Source organism: Phalacrocorax carbo, chromosome 2, assembly GCF_963921805.1.
Source record: "Phalacrocorax carbo chromosome 2, bPhaCar2.1, whole genome shotgun sequence".
Classification (NCBI taxonomy): Eukaryota; Metazoa; Chordata; class Aves; order Suliformes; family Phalacrocoracidae; genus Phalacrocorax; species Phalacrocorax carbo.
Window position 1 is genome coordinate 167,599,487 of NC_087514.1, and position 15,975 is coordinate 167,615,461.

At 45.7% G+C, this 15,975-nt stretch overlaps 1 protein-coding gene across 7 annotated transcripts in view; it reads right to left on the minus strand.

The window, feature by feature from the left end:
• Window positions 1-15,975, minus strand: part of MAP4 (microtubule associated protein 4) — a 167,439-nt gene that overhangs the window by 96,872 nt on the left and 54,592 nt on the right. For all 7 annotated transcript variants that reach the window (XM_064445212.1, XM_064445214.1, XM_064445213.1 and 4 more), the window contains 2 exons: window positions 15,613-15,875; window positions 4,358-4,423 (listed from right to left, as the gene is read on the minus strand). In XM_064445212.1, coding sequence (XP_064301282.1) covers window positions 4,358-4,423; window positions 15,613-15,856 — 310 coding nt within the window. In that variant the 5' untranslated portion in view covers window positions 15,857-15,875. The remainder of the gene's footprint in view (window positions 1-4,357; window positions 4,424-15,612; window positions 15,876-15,975) is intronic.

Consider the following 15,975-nt stretch of genomic DNA (forward strand, 5'->3'; position numbering starts at 1 on the left):
TCCAGTCTGTATAAGAGCTACGATGTGAAAACACCTCTTTGGAAGGCATCAACATTACTGAAGATAAAAACCTCATATGAGAAGGTTTCAAGGCAGCAAGGATAAAGGCAGGTAAAACTCGGCGTTATTCTAAAAGGCTGCGGTGAGTACGGGGAGAAGGGAAAGGAACTGCAGTCATGGTGGACCCATCCGCTATGAAAGCACAACTTGAAACTTAACACCAAACCTTCGGTTAATAAGCGTCCATGAAAAAGGATATAAATTAAATTTAAAAGTGGTTGAACTAAAAATGGAGCTGTAGTTGTGATTTAAAAAACAGTGGGAGTGCTGAAATAGTGCAGTTAAAAACCATCATGCACGTTTGTGCTTACACAAAGAAAGGAAGGTTTCAACAAGCACTGCAGAGCAGAGAGGGAGGAGGAGGAGGGCTGATCGGCCGACAGCACAGCTACCCTTTGGTTTCTTCTACACGTAAAGTCCAAAGACGTAAAGCAAGAGCTCTGTAAAATGCTGAAGATTTTAGAAGTGTAATGGCAGGTAGAAAAGTACACTGGTCTTGTATCAGTGGCAGCCCCAGTGTTAGGAGACAGTCTAGGCTTCTAGGAGGAGAAAATAGAAGAGAGGGAAAAAAGTAGGAGAGGGAAACAGGATGGGGAAAGGGGCAAAAAAGCGCAAGTCGTTAGTAAACATGAACATTCAGGTAGCAACTGCACAACAAGCAGTATTTCATTTAGTGCAGCCAGGAGATTTGCCAAAAGCCAGATGAGACACACGTGGCATTTTGCTTTTAGAAGTGTCTGAAAATACACCGCTAGTCATGCTACGGCACGACGTTGTGCCACATGCAAAAATTAGCTGTGATAAATCAAGATTAGTGACAAATTGCTATCCAAAGAGCAGCCGCTCCGGATGCTGTTTAGAAGCACAATTTGCACTGAAAGCAGTGACAAAGTATTTTTGTGACCCAATCTCGGATGGGAGAACAACAAGCAGGCTGGTCGGAGAGGAAGTCCAGCTAGGGAAAGTACGAGCCCCGAACAGCAATACTTCCCTAGGTTACTTCTCACCTGCCAGCAAGATAATGAACAGGATCTTGGAACAAGAGGTATCCAGATTAAACCAGGTGATCATCCTTAATGGATTTACTTCCAGAAATTTCTTTTTTTTAAAGTACATAATTCCTTTGAACTCTAGGCAAATATCCTGCAGTAAGGAGTTGCAAACGTTGCACTGTTCAAAAAAAATCACACTCTTTGTTGTTGTTTTAAACCTGCTGTTAGAGTTTTACTAAGCACCCTCTAACCTCTGCGGCATGGAAGTTCGCAGTGAGTTCTCTAATTCAATACCTGCATGCCACCAGTGATTATGAACTATTAACAGCCCCCCCACACCCTCGCCGATTCACTTGAGCTGCACCAGATGTGCACAGCTTCCCTCCGCACACTGCCCCAATTCTCTTCTGTTTATCCTTATAAGGAAGAGGAGAATTAATAGAGAGAGTTTCAGTCTAAGTGCTGAGTACCCAAGCCAGAGCTCCCGGGCTGTAGCTCTCAAATTCTCAAAAAAACCCCAAAACCCACAAACGACATAAGCAATCGCCACATAAGGCTCAGCACTGCCAAGAGCTGAACCCTTCAGAGAAACTGCCAGTCTCTCCCTTCCAGGGAAAGCAAATGGGTGCAGAGGGTTCTCCGCCTCACGGCCTCGGTTCTGGCCGCTCGGGTAAACGGCCAACGTGAAGTCAACCATTCACATTTTTCCTTTACGTTCTGAAATACTGGCCTATACACATCCCTGCATCGATGCTGTAACTACCTCACTGTTATAATAAGAGTAATTCAACAGTTAATACAGGGGTTTGCCCCCAGGTTACGTGAGTTTTGGATTTATGCCATCCACTACATTAAGGGTGTTTCAGAGCGGGGCATCCGGTCAGGAGGCAGCACGGGCTGCCAAACCAGCACTAAGATTTCAGCCCTGACTAATCCTAACCTCTGCGTAGCTACAGACATCTGGGGTGTGTGTAACACTGCATGCAATAAAACATTAGCAAGTCATCACCCTGTTTTATTTGATAGGTGAAAAAAAACGGGTAGCAATGCTTCCTGTGATCTAGACCGGAGAGATAAGCAGACATTTGTATTTTCAAATAGCTGAGCTACATCTTTTTCCCCACTACTTTCCCTGAAGCCCCTTTCAGAATCTGGCTCAAACGCAGCTCTGATTTGAAAAGCTCTCTGTAGCTCTTAACACTGCTTTTTGTAGCAAAAAGCTGGTTTCCTTGAACAGCACCTTCCTTAGTCCTCTCCCAGCTACTCTGTTTCCCACCTCTGCACTGGGCCGACATTCAGCACCCAGAAGAATCACTTCAGCTTTAAAAAGAGACAGCTGAGGGCACAGATCCAGCTGAAAACAAGTAAGGCAGCCCAAAACTGACGGTGGCTTAGGGCCAGGGACAAAAGGCTTTAGGCAGCACCACCTACTAAATGTAGAACCAGGCACAACTGCGGTCCGTCACCTGGACTGGATCAACTTGCCCGTATTTCTGCAGAGCATCAACTGCTCTTCAACTCCGAAAAAGCCTCCATCATCTGATCTAAAATTAGCATTTCTCCCTTACTCTCAAATGCATACGCCTGGGTATTTGAAGTATTCCATAGAGAAGGGAGTAGGGGGAAAGAGTCCATGAAATAGTTGTGTTGTATAATTCTTCTGTTTTTCTGAAGAGCCTAATTAACTTGATGCCCATGACTCTTCATCCTTTCACATGCTGTTTCTACCCCTTTGATGTCACTTTTAGACAGCCTTTAACAAGAAAAAAAAAATCCAACTCTACCCCGCAAAGATGGAACATATTAATAAATTAAGAAGTTTCAGACACATAAAAGTATCTTTGATCAATTTGATTAGCATTTAGTGTGTGAAGAGTTAAACCTCCAGAAAGCTAGTGTTAAGCAAATAACAAGAAGGTTTTGAACACAATGCAGAAGCTCAATTAAAAAAAATCCCAATGCATGTAGTCAGTCATACCTGGAGTATCATAAATCTGATTTTATTTTTATCTCCTTTTAGATATAGGTATTCAAAAAAAAAAGAGAAAGTATCCTTATGAAGGTTCAGAACTGTTCTTAATTTCAGTTTTATACTGAATTATAAAAGATGCAACCGCTTCCTTTTGACCAGATCTATAATGGCAAATGAAGTACAAAGATCAATTTTTACATTCCTACCGTCAATAAGAACATGAACACTTGCTCACATTAAAACAGAATTATAGCATAAAAGTGTTTGAATTCATCCCTGTCTCCCACTCCCATACATTCAGCATTATCTCCTGGATGTTTTTTCTTGGGGCCCCGCCTACGGGCTAGCAGGGATGCTAGCACTGGGAACATCCATCTGCACCATGATCTGTACTGCGAGAGCTGAGCTGGAGACCGTGAAGAGGGAGACCAAATAAATAGCCCTTACCAATGCCAGGACGACAATCGACTTTTTAGTATTTTATCCTCAAGGAAGCAGAGGTGCTAGGGTACGGCTTGTCAAAGTCCGCACCCCCTCACCACGGGAGGAAACAATCCACTGGCTCACGCGCACAGTCGCAGGGCCTGGTCCTGCTCACCCTAAACAGGTCAGCTGGAATTTGGTAGGAAACCGAATTCACAGTAAGAAAGTCTCAGAAAAGGGAACTGGTGTTTATCCTAAATGTAACTGCAGTCGTTAGGCTGCTTGGAAAGATCCATTATTTTCCAGATTCCTCACAAATTTGACACGCTGGTCCACTGGGGTAAAGACAAGTTTCTCGCAGACAAAGCTACCCTAACGCTGTATGAAAAAGAGGTTCAGGAGACCTCAATTTCATCTCTGACATCGCTAAAGCAAGGATTAGGAGATATTTACAGAGGGGTAGTTTGGGGTGGAAGGGGAGGCTACAAAATAAACAAAGCAGCTAAGAATTAGTGAGTGAACCAACTGCATCAAGAGCAGACACATCACTGCCATGGGATCAGGAGAAGGCATTCCCACGGGTCAGGGTAGAGATCAGCTCTGAATATTACGGAGTTGCTGGGAAGCATTTAGGTGTCGGTGCCCTAGGTGTTGCCTTCCCAACACTGACCGTAGCTAAAGTATAGTGTCTTCAGAACGAGGCTTTATGCAAATAAGCAATTTCAATCCCAAAAGAGAATTAAGTTCTATTTTGTTTAAAATTCTTTGAAAAGTTAATTTTAAAAAACCCCACAACCCTCCATGGAGAAATACGACTCAAAAAGAAGATGTATTTTGTCACAGTGAGGTTTTACTGGTCCGATCACAAATGAAGAAGTCTGCGTGTCTCCTTCAGACATTGAGCACGTACCTGTGCGGTGGTCTTCTATTCCGTGGTCACCATTTTCTACAACTGTTGGCCCGGAAGCTGAAGTATCTGCAAGAAATCAAAGGAAATGTTAGCACTGATGAAGTTAATCGAAAACTTAAAAACAACATCGTAAGGACAATGCTGTAATGTTATCAAGCACAGATAAGGGTTTTTTTTCCCCAAAAGTACTTTTGAAATAAGTTAAGGTACCCACATGGCACCGAGTCAGAGCAACCTATATCCCAAAAGGAAGAGCTTTTCAATCTCAGAAAATCTAGTCCCATGAAGGAGACTCAAGGCATAACAACTAGAAGCTTCTTTACCTATTCATACCATCACTGCAAGCCAAGCTTTCCTAAGGGCCAGCACTAGACCACTGTGACTCTGGCCTTCCTTCAAGCAAATAATGCTTAGCTAAGCTGATGCACTTTGACAGGCTTGGTGGATGTGAGGCGAGGGCAGCTGATGCTGTTGACCTTAACATGGTCTCCCGTAACACCCTCATAGACAAACTGGCAAAGCACGGGTCAGATAACTGCATGGCGAGGTGGGCGGAAAACCGGCTGCACAGCCAGACTCCGAGGGCAGCGATCGCTAGCGTGAAGCCCAGCTGGAGGCCAGCCACTAGCGGTGTCCCCCAGCAGCTGACACGGGGCAGATACTGCTTAACACCTTCACTAACCACCTGAACAATGGAGAAGAGCACACCCTCAGCAAGTCTGCAGGTGATACAAAACTCAGGAGCAGCTGAGATGCCAGAGGCTTGGGACCCATCCAGAGACACCTGGCCAGGCTGGAGAGGTGAGCAGAGATGAATCTCGGGAAGTTCAACAAGGAGAAACGGAAAGTCCTGCACCAAAGGAGGCATAAACCCAGGCACCGGTGTGCACTGGGGATTAACTTGCGGGAAGGCAGGTGCTGCAGGAAAGGCCCTTGGGATCCTGGTGGCCAACAAGCTGGACACGAACCAGCAACGTGCCCTTGCAGCAAGGGAGGTCAACAGCATCCTGGGCCACACTAGGCACAGCGCTGTCAGCTTGAAGAGGGTGATCCTTTCCCTCTCTTCAGCGCTGCTGAGACACGTCTGCAGTGCTGGGTCCAGTGCTGGGCTCCCCAGTACAAGAGAGATGGAGCTACCGGAGAGAGGTCAGTGAAGGGCCACTCAGATGATAAAGGGACTGGAGTGCGTCTCGTGTAACAGCTGAGGGCGAGCTGGGACTGTTCACCCGGGAGAAGAGAAGAGCTGGGGGGGTGTGTACAAGCACCCGAAGGGATGCTGTGAAGAAGCCTGAGGCACGCTCTTTTCAGTGGCGTCTGGTGACAGAGCTAGAGCCAAGAGGCACAACCCAATTCCCCAGAATTTTGAAATATTGGTCCACTTCAGTCGTGACAAGTTTCTGGCAGACAAAGCTACCCTAACACCGTTAGGAAAAAAGGATCAAAAGACCTCAGTTTCAGCTCTGACAGCACACTGCTAAAGCAGATATTGGGAGATTTAGAGAAGGGTAGTTCAGGGCAGAAGACCACCGGTTCCAAAAAACAGCATATAAGATTCTTACCCACCAAGAGGTTTAGTCTATCTTGTCCTGACATTGTCAGATAAAATTTTAACAGGCACCAGGATTTACACACTGAACTTGGAAAACATGGCAGCAATACAAGCAATACAGCTGCTGAGGCAGTCTGGAATCAAAGAGCTGAGCTCTGAACCTGCCCGTGCCAGCTGCTCACTGGGCCACCTTAGCTGCCTGCTAGCAGAGCGGCTTTCCTATCTCCAGCTGCGAGATGTTTTTGACAATGCTGCTTGGAAACCATCTTTGGGACTAATTAAGGAATTTAACTTTTTTAAAAAAAAAATAAAAGCACCCTTCTTCTTCTAGTACTCAATCATCAGGATATCCTAGTGAAATTCTAGAGTCACCCCATAATCTCCACACTGGGCTGCTGAGGGTCAATAACTGTAATCGCTTTGGCAAACTGCTTGAGGAATTTTATTTATTTTAAATTACTGCTTTTGAGATCAGACTATGGTCCTTACACTAGTAGCTGGATTGTGCTGGTATTAATACTGGTGCAGCCTGCCAGCAGCACAGTATTTCTGTAGGCGACCTCCACCATGACGGGTGAGTATGACAAGGCCATTTACCTAAATTGAAGATACCATCCTTGTACCAAGTCTTAAAATATGTTCTAATATCTTCTTAAATACATTCAAAGTAATTTCTAAGAATTTATCCCATTTTCCTGTGTGAAATAGCGAAGACAAGTCATTACAAGACCGATACTGAGTAGCATTGGTTATGTTTAACAAGCAGCACAAGCTCTAACAGCAGTTCAGCTCCTCAGGCCATCAGTTCTGCTTACTGTGAAGAAACACTTGGAGCAAGGGCTTCAAACCCCCTGGGAGTAAATAAAATAAAAGCATTCCCAAAAAGACCCACATTCAGTTACCTGGAGTTGCTGCTGCCCCTTCCCCGAGCTCAAGCAGCTTTAAAACAAAGCCACATACCAGTGTACTTTAGACACAGCACGTTAGGGCTTAATCTAACCCTCGGTAAAGCAAAAGGGAAGTCTTTCCAGTTACTTCAGTGGCTCATCCTGGTGTTTTATGAAAATTCAACATGAACTTGCCAGACAGCTTACAGAAAAACATACACCTACATGCTCCTCAAGGAGCTGAAAATACTACAGGAATCCCTGGACCTGTTTCTTAGTAGTCAAACACACCAGCTCCTCCTGCTGTCAGTCTTCACAAGGTCTGGTATTGACTGTAACAGTAGAACTGTCTTAACTAGTAACTGGGAGAACCACTGCCAGTTGCTGAATTTCCTGATCTGTTCAGACAAGGAGAAATCAGGGTCACGGGATGGTTTAGACCCCACTGCTCCACAGCTGCCAAAAGATACGCTGGGTATCTCGTGGAGTAACAGGGTCTTACCATGAGATCTCCGAGGAATTACATAGAGGAGCTACAAGGTCCTGCTGAACCTTCCAGTTAATAGCGAGGAAGCTTAGCCCAAGCACAAGAGCTACAAGTTTTCTTAAGTCCTGCTTAAATGCATGTCATAACACTGGTTTAGTGAAGGTAGCTGACGTTCCCAATGTAACAGAAGCTTTCAAAGCCTTCTCTAGTCTTCCCTCAAGCTAAACATGTCAAAAAGTCTCTTGCTGGTAGGGAAAATAAACAGCAGCCCCCACTACCACATCCCACAAACTCACTCCCATTTCTTCAGTATTTAAACTGCAACTGAAAACTTGAGTGCAAGTTCTGTTTTAAACTGGATGAAATAATCACATGCTGCTTTCCGTTTCGTTCAAATCCGGTCATCGCACCTTGCACAGGCAATAGGGCTGTTAAAGTGTTTCATAGTCTGGTCTTGATGCCACCACCATCATTCGTGCATTAAAAACCGGACTCACCTTGATCACAAATACGGCTGAATGCTACAGATTTGGTCTGCAAGTCTGTGTGCATACTCTGAGCACTGGCTCTGGGTGCAAGAGATGCTCATCTGTACGACTGGTCTGGTGGCACTTGGAATGAGCAGTCTGCGTGCACTTGAGGTCAGCTTTGCACTGCGTACAGTCTGCTCTTCCGTGCTTCTGGCAATTCAGGGCATTTTAGCTATTCAGAAAATAAACACTCCATCTGTACAGAAGTTTCATTTAGAGACCAATCTCCCAGCTTGCAAGTGATGCAAGCCAACTGCCTTCTAGCAAGAGAAAAGCCAGGACACCCCACCCTCCCCTACCAAGGGCTCTGCAAACTTAAAACGAAACAACAACAAAAAACACCCTACCAAAATATTCGTCAAGCCTACCAAACACTACAGTAGATTAAAGGACAGCTCAAAGCCAGCTGTGTTTCTGGCTTGGCCTTCCATAGAGCTGAGAGGGCTCCCAAGCCTGTGCAGCTTCTACGCTACAAAGCACAAATACATCCCTTCAGAGAAGCTGCATCTTATTCCATCCCTATATTTACTGATTTGGACAAAAATCGGTAAGGCATATGTATGGAAAATCCTACATTTGCTCCAATGGCACAGGAATTGGGGCAAAAGACTACGTTAAAGCTGTTGTGGCATTCCTCTCCCTCTCGAGAGCAACCACAGTAGCCACTTCTCCGCGCGCGCCCTGCTAGCTGCAGGTTGCTTCTCTGCCAAAGCCACGAGGGGGACGTGAGCCACCAGAAGGGCAGAGGAGCCGGCAAGCAGGTCTCATACAAGCAACAGCTTTTAACTTTCTGAAAAAGCTCTGCAGTCACGCGGGGATGAGCAGGATGCTGCTGCGCGTGCATCGAGCGCTCAGTCGAGACAGGGTCTCTCCAAATCAAACACTTAACCAGGTAAAATCTAAAGATTTTAGGCTCAAGAGCAGGCTCCCAAATGAGCCGAAGAATCAGAAATGCTGTCTTTCCCTCTGCACTTCTTCAGACGTATGAAAAGCAGGTAAAATGGTTTTCTTTACAGTTTTAGCTTTTTTGGAAGTCAAAGCTTCCAGAAAATCAGGTCAAATCAAACAGCTCCACCCAGCATTAATAATTTTTATTTTTATGTCTCTGAAGGTCAGCTCCTTTGGAGCAAGTCAAACTTATTTTAGTTAGCGAGTGCGAAAGCACCCGGCAGTCTCCTCGGGGCCAGGTCTCCTCCCCTCATATTCTAAATTGCATAAAAACAAAAACATGTCAAGATGTTGTAACTACATAATCCTCATCAGAATCACAAGATAGTATTTGCATCTGGCTAGTGGATCAAAGGATTGTTTTTATATAAACAAATTTAAGGCAGCATTTGCTAAACCGATAATCTCAAGCAAATGGGCAGTGCCAATATAGAAAACCCTAATCTCCAGCGGTGACCTGGCATAGCGCATGTGGAAGCGCAACCACAGCCGAGCCCGTTTCCACCATCAGACCTGCAGCCTGCTCTGCAGCAGGCATGAGATACCAGAGGGAGAAACGAAAAAGAGCTCTCGGCAGGCCAGGCTGGGGTGGACGGGTTGTGGACGGGAGTCATTTGGCATGTTTTATCCTATCACACATTGCGTGCGCAGGCTTGGTTGAACACAACTTCGTCAGAGAGCTTAGACCAAAAAAACATGAGTGGGAACGAAAACGCTGAAAAAGCGTGCCATACAGCCAAACCTAGCTGGTAGCTCTTAAATTTCCATTCCTACATTTAAATAGTCTGTCTCAAAATGGCTTCTGAAGAGCAGTCAAGCTCACCTTCTCCCAGAGTCACAAAAAGGCTTAGAGTCTTGCTTACTCTTTGCCATTCCAGTACGACTGTCGTGGTTTAGTCCCAGTTGGCAACTGAGTACCACGCAGCCACTCACCCGCCCTCGCTGGGATGCGGGAGAGAATCAGGGACGGGGAAAAAAAGTAAAAGCTGTGGGTTAAGATAAAGGCAGTTTAACAGGACAGCAAAGGAAGGGAAAATAATGATAAAAGACTATACAAAACAAGTGATGCACAGTGCAATTGCTCACCACCCGCTGGCTGATGCCCAGCCCAGCCCTGAGCAGCAGTCACTGCCCCCCAGCCAGTTAATATACTGGGGGTGACATCATATGGTATGGAATAGCCCTTCGGCCAGTTTGGACCAGCTGTCCTGGCTGTGCCACCTCCCCTCTGGGCTTCTTGTGCCCCTGGCAGAGCATGGGGAGCTGGGAAGTCCTTGACTTAATGTAAGCACTACTTACCAGCAGCTGAAACATCAGCATGTTATCTTTATTCTCATGCTAAGTCCAAAACACAGGCCTGTACCAGCTACTAGGAAGAAAATTAACTCTATCCCAGCCAAAACCAAGACAACAGTATAAAGGCTTGGTTTGGATTCTCAAGCTTCTCTCTCTAACCATGAGAATTAAAGAGAATTTGAAATGAAATGGAAGCCGAGGCTTGCTTAGTGTTGTGTTTCGGGGGTGCCAGGGCTTTCAGAGGCACACACGTGCTGCCAGGCGGCACTAACAGAACCACAGCTGCACGGGCAGGTCTGGCGCCCAAGAGCAGGAACAGGAGACCTGCCACACTGATCTCCACTAAAATCCCTCTCCCCCCATCCCACCTTCACGCCTTTCCTTCTGAAATAGGAAGCTACGGCTTGAAGGTTCAAATCACCTTGTCTGATCACTGACTGCCTGTGATGGGAACATGACTAGATGTTAGAGAACCTCAAGTTCACTAATTGAGCACAAATTACCTGAATTAAGCTAAATCAGTGTAAAGCAACCAAGCTAGGAAAAAAAAGGGATTTTTTTTTAATTTGTGATCAACAAAAACCCACATTCAGGCTGAAATATTCTCCTAGTAGACTAGGCAAACCACTAATACAAGGCCCTGTACAGAAACTGCAGGTTCATTTCAGCAGCTGGGCCACGAGATGCTGGGCGAGCAGCTGAAATCTGGGCAGCGCACACAAAACACACAGCATAGCAGCAGACCTTCGGTGTCACCTGGGGGGTCTCCAAACTTTCTAATGTTTGCTTAGCAATTGTCTGACAGAAACCCGGGCAAATTAAAGACCTTGTGTACTCAGATCATGCTCAATACTTGGTTATGGACAAAAAGACAATATAGGGATTTGTAATAACCAGGGGTTTTAACAACTTTGGGGTTGGAATGGCCATGGACAGACTTTCAGAGGGAGAAGGTGTTTAGTATATCGTACAAGATATAAATGCAAGCATCTTAACATCGTTTCCTGCCTTTTTTCAATCCCTCTGAAACTTTGGGGTATACGGAGCATTCTTCATCCTCAGTTTCATGTGATAGTGTTGAAACTGTCTTTTGCAAAAGCAAAGCCTGCTGACTTCTGCAAGAAAGGCACTTAAACCTAGCACAGAAAGGGCGATAAAAGGACAGGGCACTGTTGTGGTTTGGGCTCGGGTTTCAGGCTCTGGAGCTGTGTTTTCTTCCTGGACCAGGGGAGGATGGCCTGCTCCGCTGTGCAGCAGTGTCTGTCCAGCAGCATCACGCAGCGCTGGCAGAGCCATCTCGTGGCGACACGTGTGCTTGAAAACAGCCCCAAAGCCACTGCCCATCACAAATTAAAAGAAATTTGTCACTTACATCATGCTCGGTATTTGTTTCCCCTATTAAAAAACTGTATACAAAGTTAGACCCATCACCAAGTCTGTGAGCAGAGAGCAGGAATGCAAAACACGCGCTCACTGTGCAGAAGGCCACGAGCAGTTATGCCCCAGACCTAGCTTCGTACACAGCTCCTCAACAATAACACAATCAAACAATTCAGAAACTGCTCCTCACTTGAACTAAAGCATTTCACGGGAGCACTGCCGCGAACTGGTAAAGCACAGTGTTTCCCTTTGGATGGAATTTGCTCCCACCCAAACATCTCCTCCTTCGCACTCAAGGATGCGTATCCCTTACCTCGCCAGAGCACCCTGATGAAAACGGCCACTAGAGCCTCCATGATTGCCACAGGAAGCTCCCCAGTATCCTCTAAATTCCTTGGAGCCTGGGAACTGATAAGGAAAGCCAGCGGCAGTCGGGTAGCACACACCCAAAGCGGTCCTTCGGCGTTATGTAAAGCACGCAGTGTCCCAAGAGGATTACCCCAGAATCTGCCAAATTATGATGTCCAGCCAGGTGCTAGAAAGACTAAACTCCTTTCTGAAGCTACGCCTCCCCAATGATGTTCTAGAAGTCAACTGTTATTAGAGCTTTATTCCAGGACAGATTTGTAGGTGACCATACAACTGTTCCTCACATCTCTCTCCTATTCTCCATCTCTCTGTACTCACACTGTTCACCCAGGTCCATGACAGGGGCACATCTGATCATTAAAACTTGTCTGATCTGGCCTCTGAGTTCAGGAAAAAAGTGAAAGAAAAACCTCGCGCAGAGATGGAATAGCTAGAGCCTGACAGGACATATGATTAAACCTCTTCTGACTGGGGAAGGGCAATCTCAGTAGCAGAGACCATGCTGTCTGAACACATTCATGCCTTTTAACATAAATAAATTAACAAGCAGGGGCTGAAAAGCCTGATCCATGAAAGCTACTCTTCTCCCTCAGGAAAACAAAGCTATTTGCAGTCATATTTGGAGCCAAGGACATAGAACTCTTGCTGCCTTTCACGTAGCAGTCCTGTGTGTGTGTCCCCCCACCCCCAAAATAAAAAACTTCACATTACACTCGGAGCACAGCACTAGAACAACTAACACCCCCATTAGGACCCTGTCTTATCTCACCCAGGCTCATTTATTCTACAGCCTCAATAAAAGCAAGTACATGAAGCTTCACTATTTTTTTTAACAGTTATAAACATTGAAGAAATGCTGTAGCAGAAATAGGTATCCTTACCACTTCAGGGAAAAACAGATTAGGCAAATTAAGGCATAACAGGATCAAATCCTAAGACCAGCCTGGAGTAAATCGACACCATTTTAAACTGTGGAGCTCGATAGCCCTTCCCCTCCTGGTCCAAGGTGGGAAAGCTGCAAAACATTATCTTCTACACTCAAGACAAGCAGGCTCTCTCGGTGCTTCAGTTAGGGTCTTGTTTTCATCTTGCCAAAGATTTAGATAATGCTCACGGCTCTTCTCCAGCTATCCCAAAAAAGGGAAAAACAAACCTCCAAACCAGAACGAGACCCTGCATCTCGCCGTGTAGGAGGGAAGCAAGTTCTGCTCAAGCAGACAAATGACTGGTGGTAGAGCCAGGGGAGGCACTGGGGAGGGGAAGCGGGGTTAGAGGAGCCAGGAGATGATGCAGATGAAGAGCCTGGCCCAGAGGTGACCTGCGTTAGCACCCCAGTATCTCTGCCTCAGCTCGCACGCAGGAACCGGCAGCTTTCTCACAGGGCAGTTCAGCGAGTTTTAATTACCAAGCAAACCCGAAATGCCTCGTTATACCTGCTTCAAGAACCTGAAGTTATCTGAAATAGTGAGTTACGATGGTAATGTTCAAGGGATACACATCTGGGAAGACACAACTTAAGGAACTTGTACTTTAAATTAATATTACGTCATTATTTTAACACTGAGAAATTCTGGTGCTGAGATGTTTTAGAATCTGTAACTTCAAGAACAAAGCATTATTTTAAAATAATATCCTTAATCCACACGCAAGTGTTAACAAGTCTGCATATTTCTGTTACTCCCACTTCTGCAATGCCAACATATAAAACACCTACCATTGGAGGTACTAAGATTGAATACAATAATACACGTCTGAATTGAGCAGAGCTCAGAGTTTTCTCATCTCTCGGCCCACTTCCACCCTTCCTACTTGTTTATTACCATTTAGTGAACCATTTTAGTATGGAAAATTCAGAATTACATCTTCTATATTACAGGACACCCAATACACTTCTAAACAATGCAAGTGCCTTAGACCAGAAATCCTCACGGCATAAATTCCCCATTCTGTAGGCCTGGATGTCCTGTTTATTCCGATGGGTGATCATTATAGTTCTTCTGCACATCCCACTTTCATCAACACTGAAGAGCGTCAAGATTAATGCATAAAAAAGTAAAAAGCTTTCTTCTGAAAGAAGCCCCCACGTTACCTGTCTAGGAGCAAACATTTTCTTTTTACATAGCACAGATCAAGGCCAAAAAATAAATTAAAAAAAATAAAAGTAATCGAGGCACTACCTGTCCCCACTGACTAGCCCTGCTCGGCTGGGGCACGGAAGACACCACACAGGCAGAGACACAAGAATTTAAATTGCTTACTGAGAAAGAAACGGAATGGCTGCCCCCCAGGTCTCGCTGTTTGCCTTTCCACTCAGCCAGGGAAGCAAGTGTCTGCTTAAACCTCTCCTTTCTTCTACATAGTTTCTGAGAAAGCTATTAACACTAATAAATTTGTCAGTCATCCCTGTGTAAGTGCATTTGGCAATACTGCCAGTACCGTGTCAAATCAATGACAATCAGCACTTTTTAGGATTTATAGATCTGAAAAATTGTTTCCAGGAGAGATCCTTTCTCTGTCTTTTACTATGATTGGGACAGACTTCCTCAGCACCTACGTGTGGGCTCGCTTGGCCACCCCTCCAACTGTTGTCTGGGGACGCGGGATTTGCATCCCTGTGCGTGCCAAGGAGCTGAAGCGTGAGCAGAGTGCAGTACCTCCCTGGTTTTGAGGTAGTAGGGCATGTGCCTAACCTTCCAGTAACTTCCCAGTCCCTCTGACTGGGGCTTGTTCACCTCTAGGCAGGTGGTTGCAGCCCCTTCCAGGTGATTTTCATTACGGTTGCACACCATCGTCCGGCTTTTCTTGCTATGGTTGCAAACACCATAGATGAGCTGTTCGTCTCAGATACTGACTTGGGTAGCTTGGGAAAAATACAGACAACTGTATTTAATCCATTTCATGCTACCTGTCTTTGGATCCAAGTTACTCTAGAATAAAAACGTTCTTGAAGTTGCACGTGTCAGTTGCATCAGGGGAGGTTTAGGTTGGGTGTGAGGGAAATGCCTTCCCTGCCAGAGGGGTCAGGGGTTGGCACAGGCTGCCCAGGGAGGTGGGGGAGTCACCGTCCCTGGGGGGGTTCAAACACTGTGCAGACGTGGCCCTTGGGGCCATGGTTTAGGAGGCCTGGCGGTGTTGGGTTGGGGGTTGGACCTGATGATCCTCAAGGTCTTTCCAACCTTAATGATTCTATGTTCATAGCCAGCAGAGACAGCACGTTTTACTACACATGCCCCTAACCAAAATACACATGCAGCAAGAACTCAGAGTAAGTAGACCCTTGGATCAGTGGAGAAAAAGCTTTAGCTATTAAACATTGGGGTCTGAAGCTCACGAACAGCATGGACCTTCTGAAGATGCTGGCCTGCGGACCTCACCAGCAACAGCAAGTCATTGATCTTTACACCCTGGATTTGCCATTACCCAGAGCGCTGGTTACCAAGTCTTGCACAGTTCTAATATTTTGAGATGAAAAGCACCGTATATATGGCAAGAGTAGCAGTCACACACTTGGGGCAGTGCTTTCTCCGAGAAGCCCGAGGCAGCCCACAAAATATTAACATAAATAATAGCACCCTCTGTGGACTAGTAACAATAGCTTATTTTACAGGCTGAAGAACTGAACAGAAGGTAAAGCAGAAAAGCAAGAACCAGGACCCGAGATCAGCTTTTACTCTTAAAATAAATTGTTCAAACTAAAACCAGCACCATGTAAGACCTGCGGTAGCAGGCCTAGCAATATTACAAGAAACAAAAGCATTCTCTGACGCTTAAGTGATGCAGCTTTTTGGCCTTGTGCTTTAGACACTTACGTTCCACCTGAATACCGTCTGCATGGGGTTTGCTTTTTGGTTCCTGGCTCCCAGCTTTTGCATCATCGTCATCATCATCCAGCAGAGGAACATAGTCTGTTTTATCTACTGTTTCTCCAACCACGTCGTCAAATTTCTCTGCTTCCAGAGTGGCAATGAAGTCCCTTTTCACTTCCTCCTCAATCTCGGGAGGTGGCTCTGTCAGAGCATCCGCAAGACTGAGGTTGTGATCCAAGTCAGCCATGCTTTAGCACCTTTGCAACCTGGAAAGTGACATGGGGAAGAAGAAAAGAACATTTTAATAAGAGACTTTTTAAGTTTACTCGGAGCCTGATGTCGACAAGTGCGTGCCTCCTGTGGGGT